The sequence below is a fragment of the Eptatretus burgeri genome, chromosome 9, assembly GCF_056783735.1.
Source record: "Eptatretus burgeri isolate ZD-2024b chromosome 9, Ebu_testis_v1, whole genome shotgun sequence".
Classification (NCBI taxonomy): Eukaryota; Metazoa; Chordata; class Myxini; order Myxiniformes; family Myxinidae; genus Eptatretus; species Eptatretus burgeri.
In genome coordinates, this window is record NC_140969.1 from 84,186,716 (window position 1) to 84,214,069 (window position 27,354).

Sequence of the window (27,354 nt, forward strand, 5' to 3'; positions counted from 1 at the left end):
CGCATCACCGCCATTCCCAACGGCACCATAACCATCAACCACCACCGAAAACCCTCCACCACCTTCACCTCTCTCCTTCTACGTCCATTCCCGCACCACCTGTGAACACTGAACGTCGGGCTGTCTCGGGCCCGTTCGGCGATTGGTGCCGAGCGCACCGAGCCGCGAGCGCAAATAGCAGCCTTCCCGAGGGAAAATTCGGATCAAGAACGCTACATGCTCACTTCTCCTCCGTCCAATTAGCAAGCGCGGGGCGGCTTGACCCCGCCTCCAGGCACGTCCGTGTGAAATCGATATATGCAAATTCTAGGATCAGGGGAGGTTCACGCCCCCCGTTTCCTCCGACCAATGGGCGAGTGTGGCTCCGCCCCCGAGGTCATCCTGATCCGAATATTTGCATATGAGCTGCTCCTGCCAGCCTATAAAACGGCGAGCGCAAGGCGAATCGTGGCAGAGTGAGGCAGTTTTGGTTGGAGAGTGGAAGAGAGCCGGGGGAAGAGAGTGTCATCGAGAGAGTTGGGTTCTGGAGTTGGCTGAGAAGAGTTGCGGGAAGAGGCAAAGGAGCTCAGGTCCGAGGCGAGAAGGACGGCGGTCGGCGACGAGGTCGCGGTGTGGGATCGCTCGTCGCGGAACCCAAGCCAGCCAGCCATCTCCCTCCCCCAGGGCATCAACAATTCCCCTTTCCCCCCTGAGAGAGTGCAAAAGGGGGCCCCATTCCCACCCCACTCCAAACGTCGTGCCAACGAAACCCGCCAAGGAGCACGGAGTCGGGACACAGCCGCACGGCCACATCTGCGGCTCGCCCGCCAACGCGTCACGAGGACGCGGGTAGGACTCCCCCCCCCCCGGGTCTCGCGGACCTGGCCGCTCCTCCAGGTCACGCGCACATATTGGCCTACAGGCCCGTCTGCCCCCCTTGTCTATGAGGGTGGCTTCTTTCTTTTGCTTTTGTGTAAATGTGTGTTGGCGCCATCTGTAAAGTAGAACTATATAAGGGTTGCCGTGTGTGCGCGTAGTCGGTAGTAACTCTGCGTCGTTGTTGCTTTTGTTTTGGTTGCTATATGTGCATTTTGACTGTATGGCTGTATATATGTGCTTTCCGTGTGCCGGGAAATAAATGTGCATTGTGTGAACTGTTTTCCCGTTTCGCTTCGTCTTTTCTTTATTGACCCTCCATCCTGCTTCACATAAAGGGTTCGTAGAGGGTGCAAAACGCCCGGTAAATAATCTGAACCGTCGAGGTCGACGATAACACCGCTCAGTTATCCCGATAGTACAGAACGGGCCGCCCAAGCGGCTCGTGTCCGGAGTCGACCTGCGCGAGGTACGATCGCCCGGTTTACCATCCGCGTGGGTACTTAGGTAGGTCAAGTTTGGCGAACAACCCTATCCTACGCGGGTGGCCGATTGGCACGATTGTGGTGAAGTCGAAAGGCCCACCCGTGACTGGCTCCGGGCGATAGTTCCCGGAGGGTCACAACTGAATTGTCTATCCGGTGGGCGACGCGGTCGCGATTCGAGTGACGTGGTCGTCAGCATGCCGGCAGGCGCGAATTCGCAACAATATATATATATATATATATACATATTGTTGTGGGGCCGGGTATCGGTGGCGAGCATGACCGCAAGAGGGAGCAGTAGAGTCGGCTACACCAAACACACCGGAATTTAGGTCGTGACCTTCGGATAAGTCCGAAAGGCATGGGTCCCTTTCAGGACCATAAATCACCAATAATTTGACCGCGTGGGGTAGGATTAATTGCCAAACTTCAATATACCTAATTACCCACGCGGCAAAGCTCCCGGAGAATTCACACCCTAGAAAGACCTCAAGCAGGACGAGCCGTTACCGTGCCCTGAACCGTGTGTAATCCGAGCGGATGGTTACCAAGGCCCGTCGGTCCAAATGATAATTTACTGCCTCGCTATTTTTCAACAGGCACCGTGCTAAGCCAAGAAAAGAAATGACAGGGAACGAGCAGGGACATTCAACAATTAGGAAATTTATTACAAGAAATTATCGGGGCGCGAAGCACTTAAGGGCAGAGTTACCCGAATATCAGGCAGGCAATATACAGTGAGCAAAAGCACTTATCAATTCTACTTATGAGACGGGGCCCACACACAGACACACACCCAAAAGAAACGGACCCCGTCAGGTCTTTATTGAAGGCTTCCAGGTCGAGTTCAGTTGAGCTGGAGACCAGAGCCTGTGCTTGGACCTGTCCGCCTTGTGCGGTCTTCGACGATCTGGCTCAGTAGCGGGACTCAAACACACAGCTTCAACGTGGCGTCAAGAACGAAAGCACCAGGAGTGGAACGGTAGACACCAGCACGATCGGCAAAAACAAGCGAGGCGGCAGCGAGGCAGACGAAGCAAGTGATCCTCCTCAGGCTCCGACACACAACCAGGCTCCGACGCCAACACGAACTCAAACCGAACAAGAAGAACCCTCCAAAGGGAGCCTGGTCTTTTATCTGCTCCGAGTGGGGCGGAGCCTCGGTGTCGGACGCTCTGTGCGCGCTTGGTTGGACAGGGATCAGGTCTGTCGACGCACTGTTCGCTCCTGATTGGACAGCAAGGAGAGCCTGGTAAAGCACTAGTTCAGTGGAAGAGTCATGAATCGGAACACGCTGTAAACGCTAGTTCAGTGGAGGAGTCGTGAATCGGATCGCGCTGTAAAGCCCCAGTTCAGTGGAGGAGTCGTGAATCGGAATGCGCTGTAAAGCACGAGTTTAGTGGAGGAGCTGTGAATGGGAACGCGCTGTAAAGCGCTAGTTCAGTGGAGGAGTTGTTGGTTTGTCGGATCTAAAGATTTAAAGACCTGACTATAAAACAACTTCGCAGCACACGTACACTTAATTACCCATTAAACAAGGGACGGGACCCTAACTAGAAACACATACTTACCAATATAACTGACCTATAAGGACTCTGGCTGTTGTGTACGATGGGTTCCAGATTCGTAACATTATATACATACATATATATATATATATATATATATATATATATATATATATATATATATATATATATATATATATATATATAGATGTTGTTGCGGCTCTGAAAACCACATGCCTCTTCGAGTCTCAGGCAATGCCATCCATCATACAGTGGTCCCCAGACAGATATTTCATTAATATACGTGCAGTTAGACCTTTCCCTCATGTCTAATGGGTCAAATGGGACAAAGTGCGCTGCGTGGATCTTATAGTTCGGTCTGATTATATCTATAGCTTCATTCCAACTCTTTTCCTCTTATTCTTGAAATAAATCGAAGCAGGCACCGCACCCAGATGGCCACTTCTGAAAATCACAGTAACATCCTCCACGATAACAATACATCCTCGCGGAGGCCAAAGGAAGCATAACCTAGACGATGGAAAAAATTGTCGGTTGCAAAATACAGTATCAAAAGGAATAGTAGAACCATACGTTACATCCCAACGCCATACAGGACGCACGCGGCGTACTCTTTTCAACCCGAATAATTATATCCAATCCATCACACAGTACGGGGCACGAATAGCGCACCTCTTTGTTCGGGTCTGCGCGCTGGTTCTCAACGGCGTCTTACCGTCAATTTTCACATGCCACCGTGGCCACCAATGTCTCCTGCGGACAGCAGACATCCTTCCGCACCCCCGCCTCAATGCAGCCCCCACCAAGCAGAGGCGTGATGTACGGCCCGGATCGCTCGGGCCGCATGGTGTCCGGACGAAGCAAGCACATTGATCAGCGCCAACCGCAGCGCACCGGGGGTACCCGAGCGGGCATGCGGGGCCGACAGTGCCCTCGGACAGTCGCTAGAGCATGGCCTGGGAGTTCGCTGCAAGGATATTACTATAGCGGAGTTTGGAGCGAGGCAGTTCCACATCTCGGTGGTGTCTGGCCGGATGTAGAATGAGGCCACTTCCGGCCGTGGCCCAAGGGGAGTGCCCGATTGCGGTGACGACACATCGCTTTGGGGCAGGGGCCTGCCCTGCACTGCAGGGCCTATAAAGGACGGATTGCGAAGCCGTCCGCGGTCGTAGTCGTCGTCCTCATCTTTTCCTGGCCTTGGATCAATCTTTTTTTAATTTTTCACAATGTAGAACACGAATCAGAACACAATGCTGCAGTTTAGTAGCACTTTGGCTCTCGATTTGTAATTGCTTCAATCTGTCTGGCAGTCAAACAAAATTGAAAATCATTCCAAACAGGAAACACTATTTCTAGGGACCTCATAAAAGGACACAAACAACAGGCATGAAGAGCTAATTTAACATGTTAAATAAGTGTAAAGAGAGTGCGTCAACGTCTTGACAAATCCAATTTGCCACACGCTCTGAGGGTGGCATAACAGCGAGATTCAGGCAAAAAATGGCAGTACCTAGTGATGCAAAGACAGAGCTAACTTCGTCCAAAATATGTTTGGTGCATCATTTTTGCCACCACCCACACCTGTTATTGAAAATTCACCAACAAAGCTAATATAGATGGTGCTTGGAAATACAAAGCAAGAGTTGAAAAGACCCTTCCCACATCCTTTTTCTCAAGACTTTATAGAACACCTCACCCTGCACACTTTAGTTTCAAGCTGTATTTGGATGTGTTTAAGCAAAGTTACACCAAACAAAATTAACAATAATTTCCATGGAGTGATGTACAATTAAAATTAAAAACATTTAATGAGAACCATTACACATACGAAAGACAATTTGCATGGAGATAAGCATATCAAGAAAGTACAAGTCTTAGATTGGTAAATGAACAAGCTTCACAATTCACAAATAATAAGAACACTGTACAGACAAACATTTGGGTCAAGTGACTAACCTGGTGGAGGAAGCCCAGGTGGTGGGAAGCCAGGGAAAGGTGGGGGTGGCATTCCGAGTGGCAATCGGCCTGGCACCCCAGGTGGAAGCGGCAATGGATGCATTGGAGGCAATGGATGCATTGGTGGCATGGAAGGACATACCAGGTTCGGAGGAGGGAAAGACATCTCATCGACCTGGATATCAAGACAGTACAAGAACACGCATTTGATCTACAAATAAAAAAAGCCCCTTGATTTCACCCAACAAACAGACCAAGCAATTTTAGCAGAGCATACAAGACTCAAAAATGAGAAAAACTAACCAAACACACAATTGACATTTTAGAATAGTAAACATTTGTTTAGCAAAATTAATCACAACCTTCAAGTAAATAAATGTGCAGCTGGCTCTAGAATCATAAGCCATCAAGGATATGTGACAAAAAAAATCTCTTAAAAGCTGGGGCAGGACCCAACAATTGCATGAGCAACACAGCGAAAGTTTGAGATTGGTCTCTGTGTTCACATATACACTGCTGGCTCATGATACAATGAACCCAGGTTCAAATCCCACAGATGAGAGTCAACTTTCAACCGACACCTTTATACATCACATAGAAGTACAGTACATCGATGTCTGCTATTGTGTTTGTACTGCATACGATTGAAGTACAGGCTTGACCATACGCCAGATTTAAAATAAATGCACGCACACAGCAGAGTTGAAACGTTTGCCAAACTGATAAAATTAGGCATTTATTCTGTTCCTTGGAGCCAAAGTACCATTTCTCGACAATTTCATCATCATCATCATGATCATCATAATCGTTAAGGTACGAGATATGTAGACTAGATCTTGTGGCTTCCCAGTATTTTAAATCTATAACTCAGTTCTACATTGAGTGTGCATGCATGAGGACTTTGGGAAGACGGAACCTCTCCCCAATGTCTATCCAATTCAATTCAATATCTAATTTCTCCACTCTACGAGCTTCAAAGACCCACCGCGGGAGATTATTTCAGTCTTCCACCGAGTGATAGCTGAAGAACTTGCTCCTCACTTTGAGGTGGTTCCTTACCTTGAACAGCTTCAAGGGGTGTCCTCTGCTTGATGTGGATTCAGCCACGCAGAACAAATGCTCTGGTCACACAGTCACCAACCAGACTTAGCACACCATTAACATTTGGCCCCATCATCTTCTATAGTATAGCAAGTACAGGTTTAGCTCCTTCAGCATTTCCAGGGCATTGGACTCCATATACTGTAGTTCTGGGATGAGTTTTGTTCCTTGGATCGGCCCACATGGTCAGGAGTTTGCAGTACGGGCAGCTGCCCTTTCAATAAGCCGATATAGAGTTACCCAACTCTATCATTGTGCAAAGGCATAGCCCTTTCTCTCAAGTACTTCTCCAAGCAATCTTCCTTTCAAAGATTTGTGATCCATTTTCGGGAACAATTCTTTCATGCAGTACAATATATTTTTGGGTGCCCTGAATATCACTGTTTCCAGGGGTTTCGACATATGCACACAGTATTCTGGGGCAGGTTACGTCATTTTGAAAGTTCTGTATTCCATGTAACGTCTTCATTGTTTGTAACACGAGCGTTTATTGTCAAATGGAAACGTCAGTATAAAATGATAAATTATTGGGGGTTCTCAGCCCCATCTGGATGCTTAATTTAACTACCAACTTTTCATTTCTTTGTAATTTCAATTATTTTACTTCCATTTAAATTGTTAAAAGCTTGACATCATCACCCAAAATGGTACGATGTCCATTTAGTAATGAGGAATCCCATTTTAACACATGCTGAACTACATCAATGCTGAATTGATTTTACAGGACACATTCATCTCCTATGCTTAAGCCTCCCTTGCCTTGGTTAACAAACAAGCGTTTGAACACTTGGAAAAGGGTTTGAACTCTGATTCGTAATTATGGATAAATTTCTTGCCAAAATTGACAAATTACAATGACAATGACTTTTACTTTCTCCAAAAATATTCTTAACTTGAATAAAAAGCCACATTTTTATGTCATACAAGTTGGGTCACTCAATCAAGATCGGGTTATTCAGACTTTAATAAAACATCAAGAATATTGTTGTTTACAGCTGCAGAAAAAATTAACCAAGCAGTGAAACATGGAAATGATGGGCCCAATGGCCTCAATTTTCCTCGTTCAAGGTAGTAACAGGATAGTGCAACCACTCATTAGATATGGTGCAGTCCGTCAGAGACCATGGACCCTTTGTATATCAATTTCCATTATGCATACCAAATATAAAAATGCAATTGGTTTGATTCCCGATGGAGCATCACTTCAAAGCGAAAGCAGTCGAAGCTCCGCCCTTCTCCCCACCAATGAGGACATCCCAACTGTGATGCTGATTGTGTTATGAAGGGAACTTCAATGCAGAAAGAAGCCACTCAGCCCATCAAGCCTGCACAGCAGTTGCTAACCTATGGTTGTTTGTCCTTGGTATATCCTTTTTAAATGCTGAGCATAAAGCAAGGAAGCAACAGGTAACATTTTTAAAGTACAGCATTTGGTATGACTCAGCGCGGTTTGGTCTGTCGGTCGACATCCCAGACTAGAATGATGCTCTTTTTATTTTTGTATACAGTCAAGGCTCGTGGAAGAGCTGGAACACCGAGCGGATAAAGATGCAACAGAACAAAAGGAACAGCAGGGGGGAGGGGAGAGCAGAGAGAGGGGGGGGTGGGAAAGGAATAGCAGAGTGGGGGGGGGGGGAGGAGATGGGAAATCAACAGCAAGGATGAAGGACATAGTAGAGGAAGACTTGGAAAAACAAGAAAAAGAGCAATCAGAGATTGCAGACCCTCGCCAGAGCTTTTGTGTGGTGTGTTGTGTGGCGTTTGTGTACTGGTGTTACGTAATTAATAAAGAGACATAATTGGAACTGCCACTTCATAACTGCTGGCAGTGATGACCAGGTACCAAGACATCCTGTGTTTATGCAACCCCACTTTGATTGGACACCTGACCCTGACCCTGGTCCCTAACCCATGACGTTTCTTTATTATTCAGTTGAATTCAGAAAGGGATTAAAATTAATTCAATTCAAATCAAATGGAAGACCAAATAGGTACAGTTCTGCATTTGAGTAATCAGAAGGAACCCGAACAAGCAAAAAGCAAAGATGAAGTCATCAGGAGGAACCTGCATAGGATTCACATTTCAGCTGCTACTCCTCTTCCATCAAACCCATCCAGGCACAGCCAAGTAAGCCTTATTTAATCAAAATAAATAAATAATTCCGGCTTCCAGACCATGTATTCGATCAAGTTGAAATTAAAACATGTATTCCTCATCCGTATGAGATCACAATTGTGAAGTTTCATGTTGATTGATTAAGCGGTTCCAGAGAAAACATTATTTCATATTTTTCTTAAATCCAATATGGCTGCCTAACCATGAGACTTAATTATTCTTTAACAACCTTGAACACGCATGCCTTGGGGAAAATTTATTTAGATGAAGTTTCTCCTTGATCTGTCTCGCAATTCTGGAAAAGAAGATTTTTTATACGTTTTAGGGTAAATCCAATATGGCTGCCAAACTATGTGACAAATGACATCATATGTGTGAACCTTTTGTTCCTCATGGATAGTCGGTCATATGTGTAAAATTTCACCTCAATCTGTTCAGCCATTTCAGAGAAATATAATTTTGAAGGTTTTTTTTTTCTTCGTTTTTTTTGAACAATGTGGCTGCCGAATCACGTGACCGAGGACATCATTAAAATGGTTTTTGTGGACTATTTTATCCTCAGATGACCTTTTATCCTTTTATCCAGGTATTTGGAGACAGTTTATCCTCATCTGCTCTCTTGGCTACATCTGTGTGTGTGTGTGTGTGTGTGTGTGTGTGTGTGTGTGTGTGTGTGCGTGCGTGCGTGCGTGCGTGCGTGCGTGCGTGCGTGCGTGCGTGCGTGCGTGCGTGCGTGCGTGCGTGCGTGCGTGCGTGCGTGCGAGATGGTGCCTGTCCTAGTTTAAGTTAAGATTGTGGAAGTTATAACGGGATAAGTCTGCTGTGTGTCTTTTTTGAGTGTCTGTATCTGCGTTTGTGTTTATTTTTCCTTTTGTAAGATTGCTTGCCTTTTGTCGAACTCCACAAATTCCTTGCTTTCCCTGCTGTACATACCAATCTCTCTCTATCGAGTGCAGCCTGTGGCTGCTGGTTGCATCACTGGTTGGGACGTAGCTATGCCGCTGATGCAGTGTCCCCCTTACCAGTGCACTGGTACTCATTTTGCCGACCTCCTCGGATGACAGCCTGAGTCAACCTCCTGGTGTATTAATTCAGCGGCCAAACAGGGATTGAACTCAGGATCCTAGGGTCCCAAGGCGCCACCCTAACCTAAGCCAACACCAGGCTTTACATACCAATAAATCCAAATCACTGTGCCACATACCTTTCCTCACCATTGTAAATAAATGCTTGCATAGAAATGTTCCCAGCTCATTTTTGTCTTTTCCTTCATTGGTCCAGTATGGTTCGCACTCTCGTCAAGCCAGGGCGTTATTCCCCAATGATCTGTTTTCTGGCCAGTACGTTCTTGGCAGTTACACTCAGCTTACTCTGATAAGATGATCCCGTTTGAGCAAGTGCGTACCGAGAGTGTGTCCCCCAATAATTAAATCGCGTGACCTTTAGGTAAACGGTATCAGACGGAGGACACCAAGTCACGTGGTCGAGTTATTGGCGTTCACGGTTGATTAGCGACCAGCCACCGCGGAGAGTCTGGTGGGAACACCCTTCGTGGTCTTCGTCGCCCCCGACCCCGGGTCCGCAACAGTATTAATACTTGCATAAATTGGCAGATGCAATTTAACCTGAACAAGTGTAAGAATAATGAAAAGAGAGATTACATGATGCAAGGGGCAATTTTAGAGCACATCACACAGGAAAAGGATCTGGGGGTGGTAATAGATATGGGAGGTAAGCAGGCAGCATGGTGTCAGGCAGCCATCGGTAAAGTAAATAGGGTTTTAGGTTGTATTCAGAGGGGGATCAATTCTACAAATCAAAAGAGGTGGTGTTAATATTGCATAAGAATTTAGTGAGGCAACATCTGGAATATTGTGTGCAGTTTTGGTCACCACAACTCAGGAAGGACATAGCTGCAATAGAGAGGGTTCCGCGCAGGGCTACTAGATAGATTCCGGGCCTAGCTTGACTCAGCTATGAGGAGTGACTGAAGGAGTCTGGGCTTTATACACCAGAGAGGAGGCGGTTATGAGTAGATAAGAGAGATGTTTAAGATAATGAAGGGTAGAGACATAAGTGCAGAATAATTATTCAGCAGAGTAGACAGTGATAGGACCATGGGCCATAGCCTAAGAGGAAAGAAGAGGAGAGCTAAGACGGTTGTAAGGCAGGGGCCCTTCACTCAAAGAGTAGTTAATGAATGGAAAAGTCTCCCTGGAAAGGCAGTGGCAGCAAAAACAGTGGATAAGTTCAAATTGGAATTAGATAGGTACCTGAAGTATTGGAGATAGAAGAGTATAGAGATGTTGGCAGGACTTTTCGGTAACTTGGGCATGGATGAGTGATTGTATGCATGTGTATGGAGTGTTGTCTGTGGGGCCTCATCAAAGGGTTGTGAGTGGTTGATGTGGGTGCTTTTTTTTAACCCAAGCCCATGCCCCTCCCCTGAAGAGGAGGGGGAATAAATAAATAAATTTAAAAACACACAAAAACACTTCATTTAAAAAAAAAAAAGTGGCGTTTTCTTATTAGATCTTGTGTTGGTAAATTGGTGTGGTGTTGATGTGGTGCGGGCATGAATGGGCGATTCTTCCACCTGGTGCGGCTTCCACCTGTGCCTAATTTCCTTGCGATTCTTGTGGTTATATACTTGGGATCATTCCAATTGCACTGGGCCACCCAGGCCACTGTCGAACACCCAGCCCAAAGCCCTGACACCTGCCGATCTGTGCTGCTTCAAGTAATAGCGGCACATGATTTTATTGTGGTGGAACACCAGTATGTAATCAATAAACAAATATGAATGAATTGGAAATAAAAGCCCATTAACCCCAACCGAATCACACTGCCTTCAAACAAACCAAGTGATACAGATGTCTTAACGATTCTCATCTTGGGGCCCGTTCATTCACACAACAAGAATACAGTACAGTTGACAAAATAAAAAAACAATGTTGAGAGGTCACTTCCAAACCCAGAGGTGTCAAAGCCGCACAGAAGTCCTGCAGCAGAATCTGGCACGTCAGCAACTCTCTGGTATAAAAGCTGCTCAAAGCTACGTAACTGCGCTCTCCTCAAAGCAGTCTTTGCTCTGGGGATTAAAAGTTCACAGCTCTAGATCACTGAGCTCTGTACACTCAGAGAATCTCTCTGCCGATCTCAGGCATTCTTCCTTTTTGCACGACAGCCGTTCTTTCAAAAAACTGCCCCTCAATGGACGTAACTGTCACCCTTTGGCATAAACGTCTCTCTGCGATGTGGCCTGCTGTGTTGAAGCGAAATTCCGGCTTTCACAATGCCATTTCCTTTTCTTTCTTTTTTAGTACACCATCAAGGCTCACATGAGAGCAAACACACAGAACGTACAACAAGGGGAGCAGGAGACAGGAGGGGTGCGAGAGGGAAGGAAAAAAAAAAGAGTGTGGAACAGAAACAAGAGGAGATCTGTGGAAGGGAGAGGGATTGGGTGGTGTTCACAGGGTAAACAAGACGGACGCTACAGGGACTTTCAGGTCCTTACACGACAGAGACTTTCAGGAAGCAGAGCAGGGAATTTGAAGATGGGTTTGGGGTGGATTAGCGGGGATAGAAAAGATCGCGGTTTTGGATGGCTGAAGATAAGGGATGGTGGTGAACAGCTGTTTTGAAGACATGGAGGGAAGAGTGGACTTGAGGTGTGTGTGGGAGTTTGTTCCAAAGGCAGGAAAAAAGAGGAATGAAAGAGTGAAGGTGAGCACTGACTCTTGATTTTGGTAGTTTTACCAGAACAGGGTTGCTGGCAGACGTTGAGCACTCTGCGGAAATAAATATAGGGGGGGGGGACACATCTCAGACAGAGCAGGGTGGTGCAATGCCAGAGAAGAGACGGTATAAGACAGAAAGACCACCGACCTGCCTGCGGTGAGAGAGTGAGAGATCCAAAGACTCAGCCTCATCACGGGAGATACCAATGATCCGAAATGCCTTGGTTTCCACAGTGTGAAGTCGAGAAAGGTGAGAGGAGGGAGAACCTGCCCAGAGGAGAGAGCAGTATTCCATCAGGCTGAGGACAAAGGCTTTGTATGTAGTCAGGAGCTCAGGTGTGCCAAGGAAGGGCTTTACACGACGGAGGATGCCCAGTCGGCAACTGGCTTTGGAGGCCAGCTTGGAAATGTGGCTTTCCCAGGAAAGATAATGACAGATAGTGAGACCCAGAAGCTTGAATGAAAGTTCTTCAAGAGGAGGATTGTTGAGAAAATGGATGAGGGGATTTTCCAGACGGTCCTTTCGGAGAGGCAAAGTGAGAATGTGAGATTTGTCAGGATTGAAAGACATGTTCCACGTCTGGGACCAGCTTGTTGTTTTATCCAGATCTGCAGAGAGTGAAGAGACTGCTGCTTACTGGTCTGAAGGATGATAGATGGTACGGCAGAGGGTGGAGTCATCAGCAAAGAGATAAAGAGGATTTTCCAGGGTCAAAGAGATCATTTATGAAAACCAGAAAAGAACAGGGCCCAAAACACTACCTTGAGGAACTCCAGCCTGGACAGGAAGAATGGATGAGGGAACTCCATTAAGGGCCACAAGATGGCTGTGACAGGAAAGGAAATCTGCGAGTCATGAGTGGAGATGTCCTTGGATACCATCAGAAGAAAGTTTGGTGAGCAGGACAGGGTGCCAGACCGTATCGAAAGCAAGCGATATGTCGAGGGAGATGGCTCTGATTTAATGTCTGGCATTGACGATCTCCCTTGTTAGGAGAGCAGAAGCAGCGTATCCAGGGTAGAATGTCTTGATCTGAATCCAAGCCATTGGAGAAGAGGAAGGATTTTATGTCTGAAGCGATGGATTCCGTAACCTTCCTGATGATTGGGAGAAGGCCGATTGGACTGTGGTTGCAGGGATCTGTTTTTGCACCTTTTTTGTTTCAGGCGGTAATGTTTGCCAATTTCCAAGCAGATGGCAGATGACCTTGAGCAAATGAGTGTGTGAATAGAACAAATACTAAAAGAAATAACTATCGTTCCTTTGATAATCACCTGAGCAATACTGCAATACTGTTTCGCCTGACCTGCGCAATCTCCAGGTGTCTTACACTTTGTAAGGACATTTAAACAGAGGAAAATAACAAAAAACACAAAGCCAGAGGCTCAGGGTTGGGGATAAACAGGAGGGAAGGGAAAACAAACATCTATCGAACAGTATGTCACACGTATCTAAACAAACACGAAGAAATAACTATCGTTATATGAAACAGTTTTGTTCATCTCTTATGATCATTCCTACAACACAACCCCCACCAACCTCCTTCAGGCTCTCCAAAGGCTGCGCTCAGAAAGGGAAGCAGCAATGGGGTCTAAACCCACTTGCCATACAGTACAACCCCCCTCACCATTATAAACCCTTTCATGTGATACCCGGACCACACCCGCTCCTCCAGGTTTTTTGGTTGCGTTCGGGGCCCGGCACAACCTAGTGTCCTTCCCGACAAATGCCTACACCCAGATCGAACCACACTCCTAGCCCTCCAAAGACCATTGCACCTTTACAAAATATAAACTCTACTGCTTCCAGCTGCAGCATCAGAATGGCATCCACATTCAAAAACAGTTGAATCCCACTATCCACCTACCACGAACAAAAGCTGGATTTTCTCCATGGGGGAGGGAGGGGTAGGTGTGCTTCTTCTTCCTCCAATTCACACGTACCCCACTTTACACCATCCATTCTATCCTCCAATTACTTAAATAAATTAATAATTATAATTGAATTTAATTTCAAAAATTTGACAAAAACACATCAATCACCTCATCCACCCCCATCAGCATTCCTGCTTCAGTCTCTTTACATTCCCACTGGGCCACGTGGATTCTCCTCAGAAACCCAGCAAACGTGACCTCCATGCCGACTTGGACTGTTGCACCTCCATGCCCACTCCACCCCTGGCCTGCTACAGCCTCCATTCGGGACTCACACAGTACCCCTCCCCTCGAGTCACGTCCAAGTACCCTGCCTCCTACGCCAATTTACCTGTGTTCTACCCCTCCTTTCCTGAAAGGCTCATGGAGGATCCTTCTTTCACCCCAATTTGCCCCCTACTTTCCTCCAAGACTTACAAGAGCCATTCAAAGGTGCCCAATCAGTGGCTTTTAACTCTCTGGACTTTCCTCACAGCCCGAAGGGAGCATTTAAAACCCGTTGTATCTAATCTCAGGGAGACTGCACACACGCTCAATTATGCGGCATCCCTACGACCACCCTGGCCCACTCGGCTCACCCTGAGCTGGAGCTGTGTTCACAAATCCCTGGGGGAGCCGCTATAACCTCACCGCGAACCAGTCTGTCACTGGCGACTCCACCGTTCACGTTGCTTCTCCTTCCTCTTTGGCCATGTTGCAAGTCTTGCTCACAGGCGCTGCACGCATGTAACTCACTAGCCATGCACATGCACCATCCCCCACGCCGGGCCAGTACGCACAGGCTGAATGGTCTCGACCTCATGGAGCGGCAGCTCACCGTGCGTCAAGGCAAACGGTTTGCATAACGGACGTGCATTCTTCACCGCACGGACCCGTGCCGCCGTGACTTGGACACTGGTCTGGCAGCTCTTGCGTGGCACTCGTACACCGCGTACACACAGGCTCAATACACCACCCTGGGTAGAGACCCCGTCCAGACCTTGTAACTAGACCTGCTCCCCGTTCACACCATTACCAACTGTGTCCATGCACCTATTGTTGGGGGTAATGCCCGCTGACCCACCTCAGAAATGGCCTGCCTGTCGACTCCTGCGTCATGGATTCTTGCACCCGTGAAGCCACGCATGCCCTGCATATTCTTCAAACACATCCTCCAGAGCCTGTTTGAATTTCCCTCTTAAACCCCTGGCCCGAGCTATTAACCCTTGAACCACGCTGGTCCCGACATTATTTTTATTTACTCCGGTCTCTGTTTTCACCTGCTCCAACTCTATCCCATTTCATTTTACATTCATCCGACTCCCGTATAGTTTCAATTCCTGGTTTAACCCACTCTATCTCTGTCTCCATGATCTGTCATATCTCCAGTTCCTTATTTTCTACCTCCCCACTGACATCAATTTTGTGCGTCAGCTCAATGCGGCCGGTTTTCATTTCAGCTTTGCCAGCATCCATTTTTGTCCGGCAGCTCAGCCCCCCCTATCTAGCCAGACCAGCCTTCATTTTTATCCTGATGAACCAACATTTTGTTGCACATGGCAATCATGGCTGCTAATTCCCAGCTCATGTCTAGCTGTGGCATCACTGCCATGCTGCTTCTGGGGGTTTTCGGGTATCTATGGGGCTACCGGGTTGAGGAGATGACAACTGCCCACCCCACTCCCCCCACCCCCGTTCTATAAGTCCTGGCTCAACATTGGGATGGTTTGGTTATTTTTTAAAAAACATAAAAAAACGAAAAAGTAATATCCAAACGCGTAGCTCCGCAATGTCACCTGGAGGTACGAGGTTCCAATCCCACTCAAGCCGACACCAATTGTTGCAGTGACAGACGAGTCTGGGTCAGGTCCCACTCCGATGACACCAATTGTTGCAGCCACAGATTTAACAATTCTCATCTTGAGACCCATTCAAACGACAAGAATATATTCCAAGGAAATTCAAACTATGTCACGAGGTAGCTTTCAAACCTGCAGGTGCCAAAGCCGTGCAGGTGTCCTGGAGCAGAGTTTGGCGTATCGATAGCTCTTTGGCACAATCCAGCGTAAAAGCTCAACTGTCATTCTCCTTAAAGCCCTCTTTCCTCAAGGTATTAAATTATCACAGCTCTGGCACACTCAGAGACCCACTCTCTGCCGATCTCAAGCATTCTCTTCCATTTTTTTGCAGGACAGCATTCTTTCAAAAAGCTCCCTCTCATTGGGCGTAACCGTCGCTCTCCTCTCCAGCATTAACATTTCTTCGTGTGAGCAGCTGTTAACTGTCAACAGCATGCGAGATAAACAGACAAGCCTTGTACCATGCCGGTGTGGTCTCCCTTGGTGAAGCTAATCGCCAACTTTCACAATGGCGTTTCCCTTGACAATTAGATCCACTTTTAACAATACTGTTTTGCCAGACCTGGACAATCTCCCGACATCTTAAAATGTAAAAGCCTTGTTGCACTTTGAAAAGGACATTTAAAACAGAGGAAAAGAACAGAAAAAAAGGACACTAGAGGTTCAATGTGGGGGATAAACAACAGTTGGAAAGAAAACAAACACCTATCTGCACATATGCAACGCATATCTATTGCACGAATAGTACAGCATTATACTAAAGTTTTTTTTTTATTTACCCCTAAGGATCATTCCCACAACAATATAATGAAGCTACGAACATAAATTGCTGTCCTTCTCCACATGGAGTCATCTTTATATCTACAGAACTCCATTTCCAATGAAGGACACTGTCTAAAACAAAGATCAGACTTTCCAGACGACAGAAACTTCAGTTGGTTTTGTGTCGGTACATTAGAATCTGGGCAAGGTTTGAAGGTGCCACATGCTGGCCTTGAAGGCCGTTCTGAGGCCACAATTAAAAACAAGGACAAATGTGTGCAAGAGCCGCATCCTAAAGGTTTTGTCTTCACCAGAAGAAGAACAACAACAACATGGAGCTCTCTTAGAGCCAGCATTCGCAACGCGACGTGGCTAAAAATTAATTACAGAAAGTCGAAACATCAGCATTTTGATCACAATAACAATAACAACTTCCGATATTTCGTCACGTGCCTTGATGGAGCCAATAGCGAGACCAGTCATGGAGGTTCCACGTTCATGACGAGAAAATAGTGTATTTACGAAATTACATTAAATGGAAAAATATTTAAATAGTAACATGAATTACTCGAAACTTTAAAGCAAATGTCCGAATATATTTAAAAGTTCATGACAGACGCTCTCAAAAGGCACCTCTTAATGTGAGGATGTGTACAGGTGTTTAGTATTTAAGGAGATCCGGATCCTGTATATAAAAGAGCCACGTCCTAAAGGTTTTCCCTTCAACAGAAGAAGAATAAGAAGAATAAGAACAAGAAGAACAAGAACAAGAAGAACAAGAACAAGAAGAACAAGAAGAATAAGAACAAGAAGAATAAGAACAAGAAGAATAAGAACAAGAATAAGAACAAGAACAAGAAGAATAAGAACAAGAAGAATAAGAACAAGAAGAATAAGAACAAGAAGAAGAACAACAAGAAGAAGAACAACAAGAAGAAGAACAACAAGAAGAAGAACAACAAGAAGAAGAACAACACAGAGCTCTCTTAGAGCCAGTGTTCGCTACGCGAGATGCAGCTAAAAAACGTGTATATTGGGACGTCGGGTCAGGCAGTGCTGCCTCTGACCTGTAGGTAAAAGGTAACCACCACGAGGCCAATGCTGTTGTTTTGTATGCAGCATGTGGCTGCCAGATGCATTGTTTTCTGGGAGTGCGGTTGTGCCGCTGATGCAGTGCCCCAGTACTAATTTTGCCGACCTCGGAAGGATGACAAGCTGAATCAACCCACCTGGTGTTATTTCAACAGAACGACAGGGACTCAAACTCAGGACCCGAAGATCTTAAATCAGCCACATTAACCGTTGAGCCAACACCAGGCTTCGAAGAGGCCAAAGACTCCATAGTTTTTCAATGTCCAAAACGTCCCGAAACCCACCACCGGGAAAAGCTCATCCGGCCAGACAGCGCCAGACAGCGCCAGACAGCGCCAGACAGCGCCAGACAGCGCCAGACAGCGCCAGACAGCGCCAGACAGCGCCAGACAGCGCCAGACAGCGCCAGACAGCGTCAGACAGCGTCAGACAGCGCCAGACAGCGCCAGGTACCCCTACCCCAATTTGAAATAAACAACTTTGTGAGCATTCGACTTGCGTTCCCTCAAGGTACATACAACAGGTGGTGAGCAATGTACATTTATTAACGTGCGATGGTCATCTGCATTCCCGGCAGGAAGAGATGCATTCATTGACAAAGATATAAACTTGAAAAATAAAAACAAATAATCATAAAAATGGAACTTCAGTGTGTGTGTATGTGTATGTGTATGTGTATGTGTATGTGTATGTGTATGTGTATGTGTATGTGTATGTGTATGTGTATGTGTATGTGTATGTGTATGTGTATGTGTATGTGTGTGTGTGTGTGTGTGTGTGTGTGTGTGTGTGTGTGTGTGTGTGTGTGTGTGTGTGTGTGTGTGTGTGTGTGTGTGTGTGTGTGTGTGTGTGTGTGTGTGTGTGTGTGTGTGTGTGTAGTAAAGAATAGTCAAGGTAGGGAGGGGTTTCCTAATTAGGGTCAGAGGAGTGGGATTACATAACACATGGGATAACAAATGGCAAGGTGGGATTACATAAAGCGAGTGGAGTCGATGTACAATCAATCAAAGAATGAAGGAACCAGAAATAAGGGTTCCTGTTCGTCTCCCAATCCGAAGCCGTGAGAGCGCAGAGTGCCGGCGCGGTCGGTCGACATGGCTGTGGAGAACAGTACGGCTTACACCGATCGAACGTTGTCACGTACCTCAGTATAAGAACCGGTATTCTAAGTATAACCAGGTTGCGCCTCGAACCTCGCCACAGCCAGCAAGCCACGGGCCGCGGCCTGCAGCGGCCTCTCTATCCGAGGCGCGTCACGAACGCGCGGCCCGCAAAGTAACCGGACCAAAAAAAAAAATAATAAAACCCGCCAAACGCCAGACCTCTGGCCGCTTCGGGAGTCTCACAAGAGTCGGAACCCCTTCGGGCCGGAAAGGAGCTTCGCAGAACCAGGTACAAGCACCTGACGATTCGACCAAGCTCTTCACGACGCTCAAAACGAGAAGGGGTTACGTATGGTTTCAAGGATCTACACAACAGATTCTTCTTCCTCTTTCCCTACTCTTCTTCTTCTTTTCACTTCCTGTTATGCTTCCCATCGTATGGGCGTTTTCGCAAACCTTTAATAACAATCAGTGTGCACAAATTCAGCTCTTCTCCTTATCGTTGGGTGTTAAAGACGTACATTCACGCTCGAGCGGAGGGATTTTCACGCGACAAATCGGCTCACGTCGAAATTTCTGGTTAAACTTCCACAACGCTACTGGTGGAGTTTAACTCAGGAAGCGTCTGCGCTCGAGCTCTGCGTCACACATTGACTCGACGTTCAGCGCCGTCTTTTTATTACGTACGCAGATTGAGCCGAATTTTCAACCCTCCCTGTTGAGCTCGTTTGTGATTCCATTTCACAACAGGTCGGGTTTATAGACCCATTGGAAGGTAGACCACCGACCACGTACGTGATGCGGTCGTCGTGTCTGCTCGCATTCTCTGGCACTCATTAATGACCCCTTCGTACCATTCAAAAAGGCTGGGCCATTGTGGGAAAGTGTCATGACCAAAATCACAAATTCCTGCCCTGACCTTCTGAAGATGCCGCAATGAGCAACAGAACGATGGAACCAGCAGTCAGGTGGAACAAAAGCGTGAACAACGTCAACATTCTCCAACATATCCTCAAGAAGCTTGTCTTACTGAATGTCTTTGACCTCAAAGACAAGTTCATTACGTTTTACTTTCAGTTTGGAAACAGGAGATCTGGAATATGGAGGATAAGGAAGAATTGAAAACCCCCATTTTTGGAATCAACACACCACACCTGTATGATGGACGCTGGAGCATTGTTCTGCACGATCAGAAGTCTCAATTCCAATTCACTTTTTATAGGTCATCCTTCAGATAGAGCTAATCCTTCAGCTATAGCTCATCCTTCAGATATAGGTCAACCTTCAGATATAGGTCAACCTTCAGATATAGCTCAACCTTCAGATATAGCTCAACCTTCAGATATAGCTCATCCTTCAGATGGAGGTCAACCTTCAGATATAGCTCATCCTTCAGATAGAGGTCAACCTTCAGATATAGCTCATCCTTCAGATAGAGGTCAACCTTCAGATATAGCTCATCCTTCAGATAGAGGTCAACCTTCAGATATAGCTCAACCTTCAGATATAGCTCATCCTTCAGATAGAGCTCATCCTTCAGATAGAGCTCATTCTTCAGATATAGCTCATCCTTCAATTAGAGGTCAACCTTCAGATAGAGCTCATCCTTCAGATAGAGGTCAACCTTCAGATATAGCTCAACCTTCAGATATAGCTCAACCTTCAGATATAGCTCATCCTTCAGATGGAGGTCAACCTTCAGATATAGCTCATCCTTCAGATAGAGGTCAACCTTCAGATATAGCTCATCCTTCAGATAGAGGTCAACCTTCAGATATAGCTCATCCTTCAGATAGAGGTCAACCTTCAGATATAGCTCAACCTTCAGATATAGCTCATCCTTCAGATAGAGCTCATCCTTCAGATAGAGCTCATTCTTCAGATATAGCTCATCCTTCAATTAGAGGTCAACCTTCAGATAGAGCTCATCCTTCAGATAGAGGTCAACCTTCAGATATAGCTCATCCTTCAGATAGAGGTCAACCTTCAGATATAGCTCATCCTTCAGATAGAGCTCATCTTTCAGATAGAGGTCAACCTTCAGATAACGTCGTCGTCGTCGTCATCTCCCAGAGATCCCTCACATCTCTCCTTCAGATAAAGGTCAACCTTCAGATATAGCCCATCCTTCAGATATAGCTCATTCTTCAGATAGAGGTCAACCTTCAGATATAGCTCATCCTTCAATTAGAGGTCAACCTTCAGATAGAGGTCAACCTTCAGATATAGCTCATCCTTCAGATAGAGGTCAACCTTCAGATAACGTCGTCGTCATCGTCATCTCCCAGAGATCCCTCACAACTCACCTTCATGAAGTCAAGGGCAGCAAAGAGTGAGAGAGTCAAAGTAAGGGAGTTAGTGAGTTAGAGAGTAAGAGAGTTAATGAGTGAGAAACAGTAAGAGAGTTAGTGAGTGAGAGAGTTAGAGCATTAGCCAGTGAGTTAGTGAGTGAGAAAGTGAGAGAATTAGTGAGTCAGAGAGAGTAAGACAGTGAGAGTTAGTGAGTGAAAGAGTGAGTTAGACAGTGAGAGAGTTAGTGATTCAGAAAGAGTGGGTTAGACAGTGAGAGAGTGAGAGCATTATAGAGAGTGATAGTGTTCGAGGGTGGGGGAGTTAGAGAGTGGGAGAGTTAGGGAATGAGGGAGTGAATTACACAGTGAGAGTGTTAAAGTTGGTGAGTTAAACAGTGAGAGTTAGTGAGTGAGAGAGCTTGAGCATAAGAGAGTTAGAGAGTTAGTGATAGAGAGTTAGATCATGAGAGTTAGCTTGTGAGTAAGCGAGTGAGAGCGTTAGTGAGAGTGTTAGTGAGTGAGAGAGTGAGTTAGTGAGTGAGAGTTAGATAGTGATAGAGTTAGTGAATTACAAATTGAGATAGTGAGTGAGAGTTACAGATTTGGAGAGTTAATGAGTGAGATAGTGAGAGTATAAGTGAGTTTGAGAGTGAGCGTTAGCGAGTTTGAGAATGACAGTTAGAGAGTGAGAGTCAGGGAGTTGGAGAGTGACAGAGTTATGTGAGTTGGTGATTGGACAGTGAGAGAGTTAGAGAGAGGAGACAGAGACAAGAGTGAGTTAGCCAGTACATTAGGAGCGATCAATGCTCTGACCACAGCCACATTGCCCTGACGAATCCATGCAGCAGGGAAGAGTGGGGAATATTTGGCCCCCAACTTGCATTTAGGGGTAAACCACCTTGAATAGACCTCCCCAATAGTTGCCGTACTTGGTTGTTTAGATTCGGGAGCTAAGGAGGGAGCCCATTTGTAAACGTCAGTGAGGAATCAAATTGAATTATGGTCAGGTCAGGCCAGATCAGATCTGTGACATGCTATCGGTACCATGTAAAGCTGTACTAACCTGTTCATTGGTTGGGTTGTTGGTGACTAAACCATCTCCCCCACCAGGTTTCCTGGTGAGGAGCATGTATGAATATGGACACCCAGAAGGATTAAAAACATAACCTGTCAAAGAGTGGAGGAGCTCCTTATGAGCCAACAGCCATCCATATTTTGTGCCCAACTGCGTCCGCAGACTTCCTCCTGCAGTTAGGTTACCTTTTTCTTTGAAGTTGGTGGCAGGATTTGCACTCCAGCCACTGGAAAACAATTTATTCTGCAAAACATAAAAAAAACGCAAAGAAAACTGAAAACCCACTACGTGGGAGTACCTCCTGTGCAACTACCTTTCGCAAGGCAGCTCACCAGATGATGTGATCAGGGCAAAGCTTTTGGGAATCCCATTCTTCGATGATAGGAGGAAAAGCACAGGGTAACCTTCCTGGGTCGGATTGCGTTAGAGAGTAAGAGAGTTAGTAGTGTGTGTCGGGGTGGTGCGGAGGTGTCATCCAACAGACGGTGGTCTCCTTGGTTGTACCAAAGGTCCCTTCGGGTGGGTGCCTGGAATGTCCTAACCCGAAGAGAGGATGATCACCTGTCTCTGCTATCATCTGCGCTCCAGCATTTGAACATCGGCACTCTCTGAGATTCAGAGACTGGATAGTGGTGAGATAATGGTGGGTGGTTACACCTACATACTGCTCGTCTGGTCACTCTGATAGTTACCATACCCAAGGAGTTGCTGTGGCTGTGTCCAATAAGCTGTCTGCCATGATGATTGAGGTCACACCGGTCAACGAGCATATTATGAGACAAAGGATTTGGCACTCCTTGGGAGTTGTTTCTCTGGTCTCTGTAATATGCTCCAACTGAGGCGAGTGATCTCAATGTGAAGAAGATATTCTATGCCGTGCTCGAGTCTGTGGTTGATCAGTGCCACAGGCGAAATACTCTTCCAGTCTTGGGGAATTTCAATGCATCAACTGGCACTGACAGGGATGGTTATGAGACATGCGATGGTCCCATGGGTCTGGAACTGTGAATCAGAATAGCACGAAGTTCCTTGATTTCGCAAGAAGTCGTGGATTTAGAGTGGCTGGTTCATGGTTTCAGTGCCCACAGGCTCATCGCTGGACTTGGTATTCCAACGCTGGTGATGTGGCAAAGGAGATTGACCATGTGCTCATTGATGGCACTGCAAGATGATTCAGAATTGCAGGGTCTACCCGAGTGCTAAGTTCCATAAAACGGACCACAGGCTGGTTGTAGCAATGCTGAAGTTGCAACTTAAATCCAGGAGAATGGTACCATCCCAGGCTTGGCTGGATGTTGGCAGGCTCAAGGATGAGAGAGTAGCTGAGGAGTTTGCAAACAGGCTGAGTGGGAATTTGGGTGGTCCAGTTGTTTTGGGGAATCCTGAAGAGTTGTGAACTGCCTTAAAAAACTACCATCCTTGGTGTTACCGGTGGATGTCTTGGTACCCACTGTCAGGCGAAGAAGAACGTTGTCTCCCAAGGGACACTGGATACCATTGACCAGTCGCAGGACCAGGCTTAATGGCAGAACTGAGCTGTTCAGGGAGTTGAGGTGTAAAACAGCATATGGCGCTTTGGGTGGACAAGGAAGCCGATGTGCGAGGAATCGGTGAAGTCATTATCGTCCTGCTTACACAGGAATTTGTGCATCACGTTCCTCCAAGCCCATCCCTCAGTTGACCACAGTGAGAGTGGAGGGTGGTGGACTCTTGACAGTGGAGTCCGAAGTGAAGGCCTGCTGGGCCGGTTACTTTGAGCGGCTGCACCAGCTGTTAAGTTGGATGTCTGTAGTTAACTATCCCTATTGCTGACCCTCCAATCAACTGTGAACCACCTTCATTTGTGGAAACACAGGCTGTAGTGAAGCAGTTGAAAGGGGTTAAAGCTCCTGAGATCTGTGGCATCCATGCTGAACTTCTCAATGCTGGTGTAAATGCTGTACTCATGTCATTGCGTGCAGTTTTGTGCTCTGCCTGGAGCACAGGCATTATCCCAAATGAATGGAAGAGGGGCCTTGTTGTCCCTCTCTGGAAAGGGAAGGGTGATTGCCAGGACTGCAACAGCTACTGTGGGGTGAAGTTGCTCTCAGTGCCGGACAAGGTCTTTCCTCAGATAATTATCTGATTATAATTATAACTATTGATAGGATTTGCCACCATCTGCTTGAGCACCAGTGCCCAGAGCAGTCAGGCTTTACACCAAAGAGGTCAACGATTGACCGTATCCTTGCTCTTCCGGTCCTCACCGAATGCAGACGAGAGTTTTGGCAAGGGCTGCTCGTTAGCTATGTTGATCTCTGCAAAGCGTTTGATTCAGTGAATCGGGATGACCTTTGGAGGATTCTCGGTCTTCGTGGGGAGCCACCAAAACTGATCAATCTGATTTCTGAACTATACTCTGGTACTGAAAGTGTTGTAGTGGGGCAACTTAGCTAAATATAGCATAACAGTTGTGCATTTTGTGAGGAAAGCACCAAATTTGGCACACTAGTAGCCTGACATATTATGAACAGATTTGGATATCGGGCCATCTCAAATTTAGCCGCTGATGGCTGTGGCAGCCATTTTCCACTGCCATCAAAAATTTTGAGATGGCCCAATATCCAAATCTGTTCATAATATGATAGGCTACTAGTGTGCCAAATTTGGTGCTTTCCTCATAAAATGCACAATTGTTATGCTATATTTAGCTAAGTTGCCCCACTATTGTGCGATGTGGTAGTTCCATCTCCGACTTATTTCTAGTTATTAATGGAGTTTGTCAGGGGTGTGTATGGGCCCCCAAACTTTTTAGCACTTGTATGGACTGGATGCTGGGGAGGATGGCGGAGAGATCACGCTGCGATGCATTTAGGTCATGGGCTAGAGGGGGTCCACATGCACTCCCCTCACTTTTAGGTTTCTTTGTTATTTTTATGTAACCCTGGGTCTATTGAGTTGGAAAAATGATGTTAACAGGAAAAAACTTGGGTCTCAAGATACCCCATGGACTTTTTGTTCACACCCATTTTTTCTAACCGCGGGTAGTGAATTTGGGGTAGGGGAAATTGAAATGGCTGTAATTTTGCAACCAATCATTGTAGAATAACAATTTACCCCTTAAAATGTTGGCCTTAGCTCGGCCTACAATTCGATGTATGGCTTATGCAAATGCATTCAGTAAATAGGTCAACAGAGGTCAAAAGGTAACAAATTTGACCCCTGCCTAAAATCACGGCCCTTCTCAGAAAATTCATCACCCATACCATTCCAAAGGGAATTTCTCAGCCAAAATGGGTTCAAATGGAAGCCAATAGGTACCCAAGTTGATTATAAGTTTGAATATGTGAAGCCATGGTATTTCTTATTTCTTAAGCCATGGTATACAACGGTTTTGGACCCATTTTTTAACATGGCCGTTTTTCCGCCAAAAAGCATGCAAAATTGCACAAACCCAATCAAAGTCTAATTTCCTCACTTCAAACGATACAATTTTGACAAATTTGGTATCAAAATATTTGTATTGATGATTCCTACCCTTTGTTTTTACAACATTTGTTTGTTTTTCTTTTCAGGTATTGGCTAAAAATGTACCATGGAACGGAGAAAAAGGAGGAAGGTGGATGATGGTTCAGACGAGGACATGGGAGTCTGCATTATCCATGCAAATGATCCAAAATCAGATGGGTTCACGTTAATCAAGAATAGAAAGGATCCAACTGAACGCTTCAAAAAGATCATATCGGTGAAGGTGCACAGACTGTTGCAGCCTTTCGAATCTCCATATCGGAAGAATGACATTTGTGCACAGATACCAGAGGGAAGTGAAGATAATCATGGGTATCATCGTGCATGCTACACATGATTTACAGTGAATCTTCAGAGTCTCAAGGAAGTTCCTGCAGATGAGCAACCATCAACCAGCCATTCGAGGGAGCCTCGGAGGTCATCCATTGACAAAGACAAAACTCTTTTCAATCCGGACTGTTTGTTTTGTAATAAACAAGGAAGGAAGAAAGTTAAAGTTAAAGGATTGTGGACAACTTGAGACACGAAGGTCTTCGAACGTGGGGGAGGTGAAACTGTCGTTAAATTGGCTGAGCAAAAGGGAGAATGTGACCTTCTCGGGAGAATTTCTGGCTTCGATCTCTTTGCCTGTGAGGCCAAATATCATCCCTCAAGCCACAGAAACTATGTCAATTGTCCAGACAAGGGGAGATCGCAAGACAAAGAAAATGTCCTGCAACAGGGAGCCCTGGAGAAAGTGCACCGAGACGCTTTTGCAAATGTGTGTTCAGTGATCAACGAAAACGTTGTACTCGCCCAGAGAGTTGTTCAACTGAGCGAGTTGCGTGAAATTTACACCTCAATGAAACACCCTTTCCAAATCCAAACTATCGGGTTGAAAAGCTGAAGTCAAAACTTCAAAAGCAGAAGCATTACCAGGGACTTCTGGGGTTTTGTCCTCTTGGTGCAGATTGTCGATTCAGTTCTTACTTGGTGTTCAACCTGAAAATGGACATTAGGGAAGCGATAAAGTCAAGTTACCAACTTGGACAGAACGAAAAGATCAAAGAGGTTGCCGATGTCCTGATGAATGAAATCATAAGCAGATTTAAAGATATCGACGAAATGCCATGGCCACAAACTGTAAATGATCTGAATTCTACTCCTTCTGTTATCCCTCAGTTGTTGGAGAAGTTCCTCACCAATGTTCTTTCTGGAGAAAAAATACCGTGTAGGAGGACAAGCCGCTTAGTCAACTCTATCGGTCAGGACATATGCAGTGCTGCTACCGATGGCAAATAGAAGTTGCCTAAACATGTTGTTCTTGGAATTGCCCGAAGACACATGTTCCGTAGTGCCGAGCTGATAATAATCCTAAACTGTCTAGGACATTGTGATAACTACTCATTTCTCCTAGAACTTGAGACAGCACTTGCAGTCGCAGTGGGCAGTACTTCGAGCTTACTGCCTCTCAATATCGTACGAAATCCATCCTGTGTTTCATTCAGACTTTGACAACTTTGACGCTTTTGTCAACGAACTGTGTGGGGCTGGGAGTGTCCTTCAATCCCATGGGGTCATGCTGCAGGATGTCACATCAGTTCAAGGTGAAGATATTTGAGGAACACAGCCAGCGGTAGACAGCACATCAAGGACAGGGCAGAGATCATTGAAATTGATACCCGAACCAGAACTCCCAGATTGTGACATGGGAAAACGTAAGTGTCCACAATATGAAATTGTCACCAATCCGATTGACGGGGTGATGAAGCACACACCAACCAGATGATCAAAGATCTCCTCTGGATCCTGAATCGTCTACACAGTGCCACGAGAACACAGGGAGTGCCTGGCTGGGGAGGCTATGTCTCATTGACTGGTGAAATGCCATCACGACTGACAACAGTTGAGTATTACCCGATCATACCTCATCCCATCACGGATATCAGAGCAGTGCAGGAATGCCTACGATACTCAGAAGAAGCTT

The 27,354-nt window shown here is 46.1% G+C and overlaps 2 protein-coding genes across 2 annotated transcripts in view; one reads left to right on the forward strand and one right to left on the reverse strand.

The window, feature by feature from the left end:
• Nucleotides 1-18,885, reverse strand: part of LOC147020486 (RNA-binding protein 25-like) — a 146,633-nt gene extending 127,748 nt beyond the window's left edge. The window contains exons 1-2 of the mRNA XM_085895857.1: nt 18,557-18,885; nt 4,826-5,000 (exon numbers count right to left, since the gene is read on the reverse strand). Of these exons, the coding sequence (XP_085751983.1) occupies nt 4,826-4,991 (166 nt within the window). The 5' untranslated portion in view covers nt 4,992-5,000; nt 18,557-18,885. The remainder of the gene's footprint in view (nt 1-4,825; nt 5,001-18,556) is intronic.
• Nucleotides 18,886-25,455: 6,570 nt separating this feature from the next.
• Nucleotides 25,456-27,354, forward strand: part of LOC147020487 (uncharacterized) — a 50,137-nt gene continuing 48,238 nt past the window's right edge. The window contains 3 exon segments of the mRNA XM_085893793.1: nt 25,456-25,684; nt 26,338-26,573; nt 26,785-26,974. Of these exon segments, the coding sequence (XP_085749919.1) occupies nt 25,456-25,684; nt 26,338-26,573; nt 26,785-26,974 (655 nt within the window).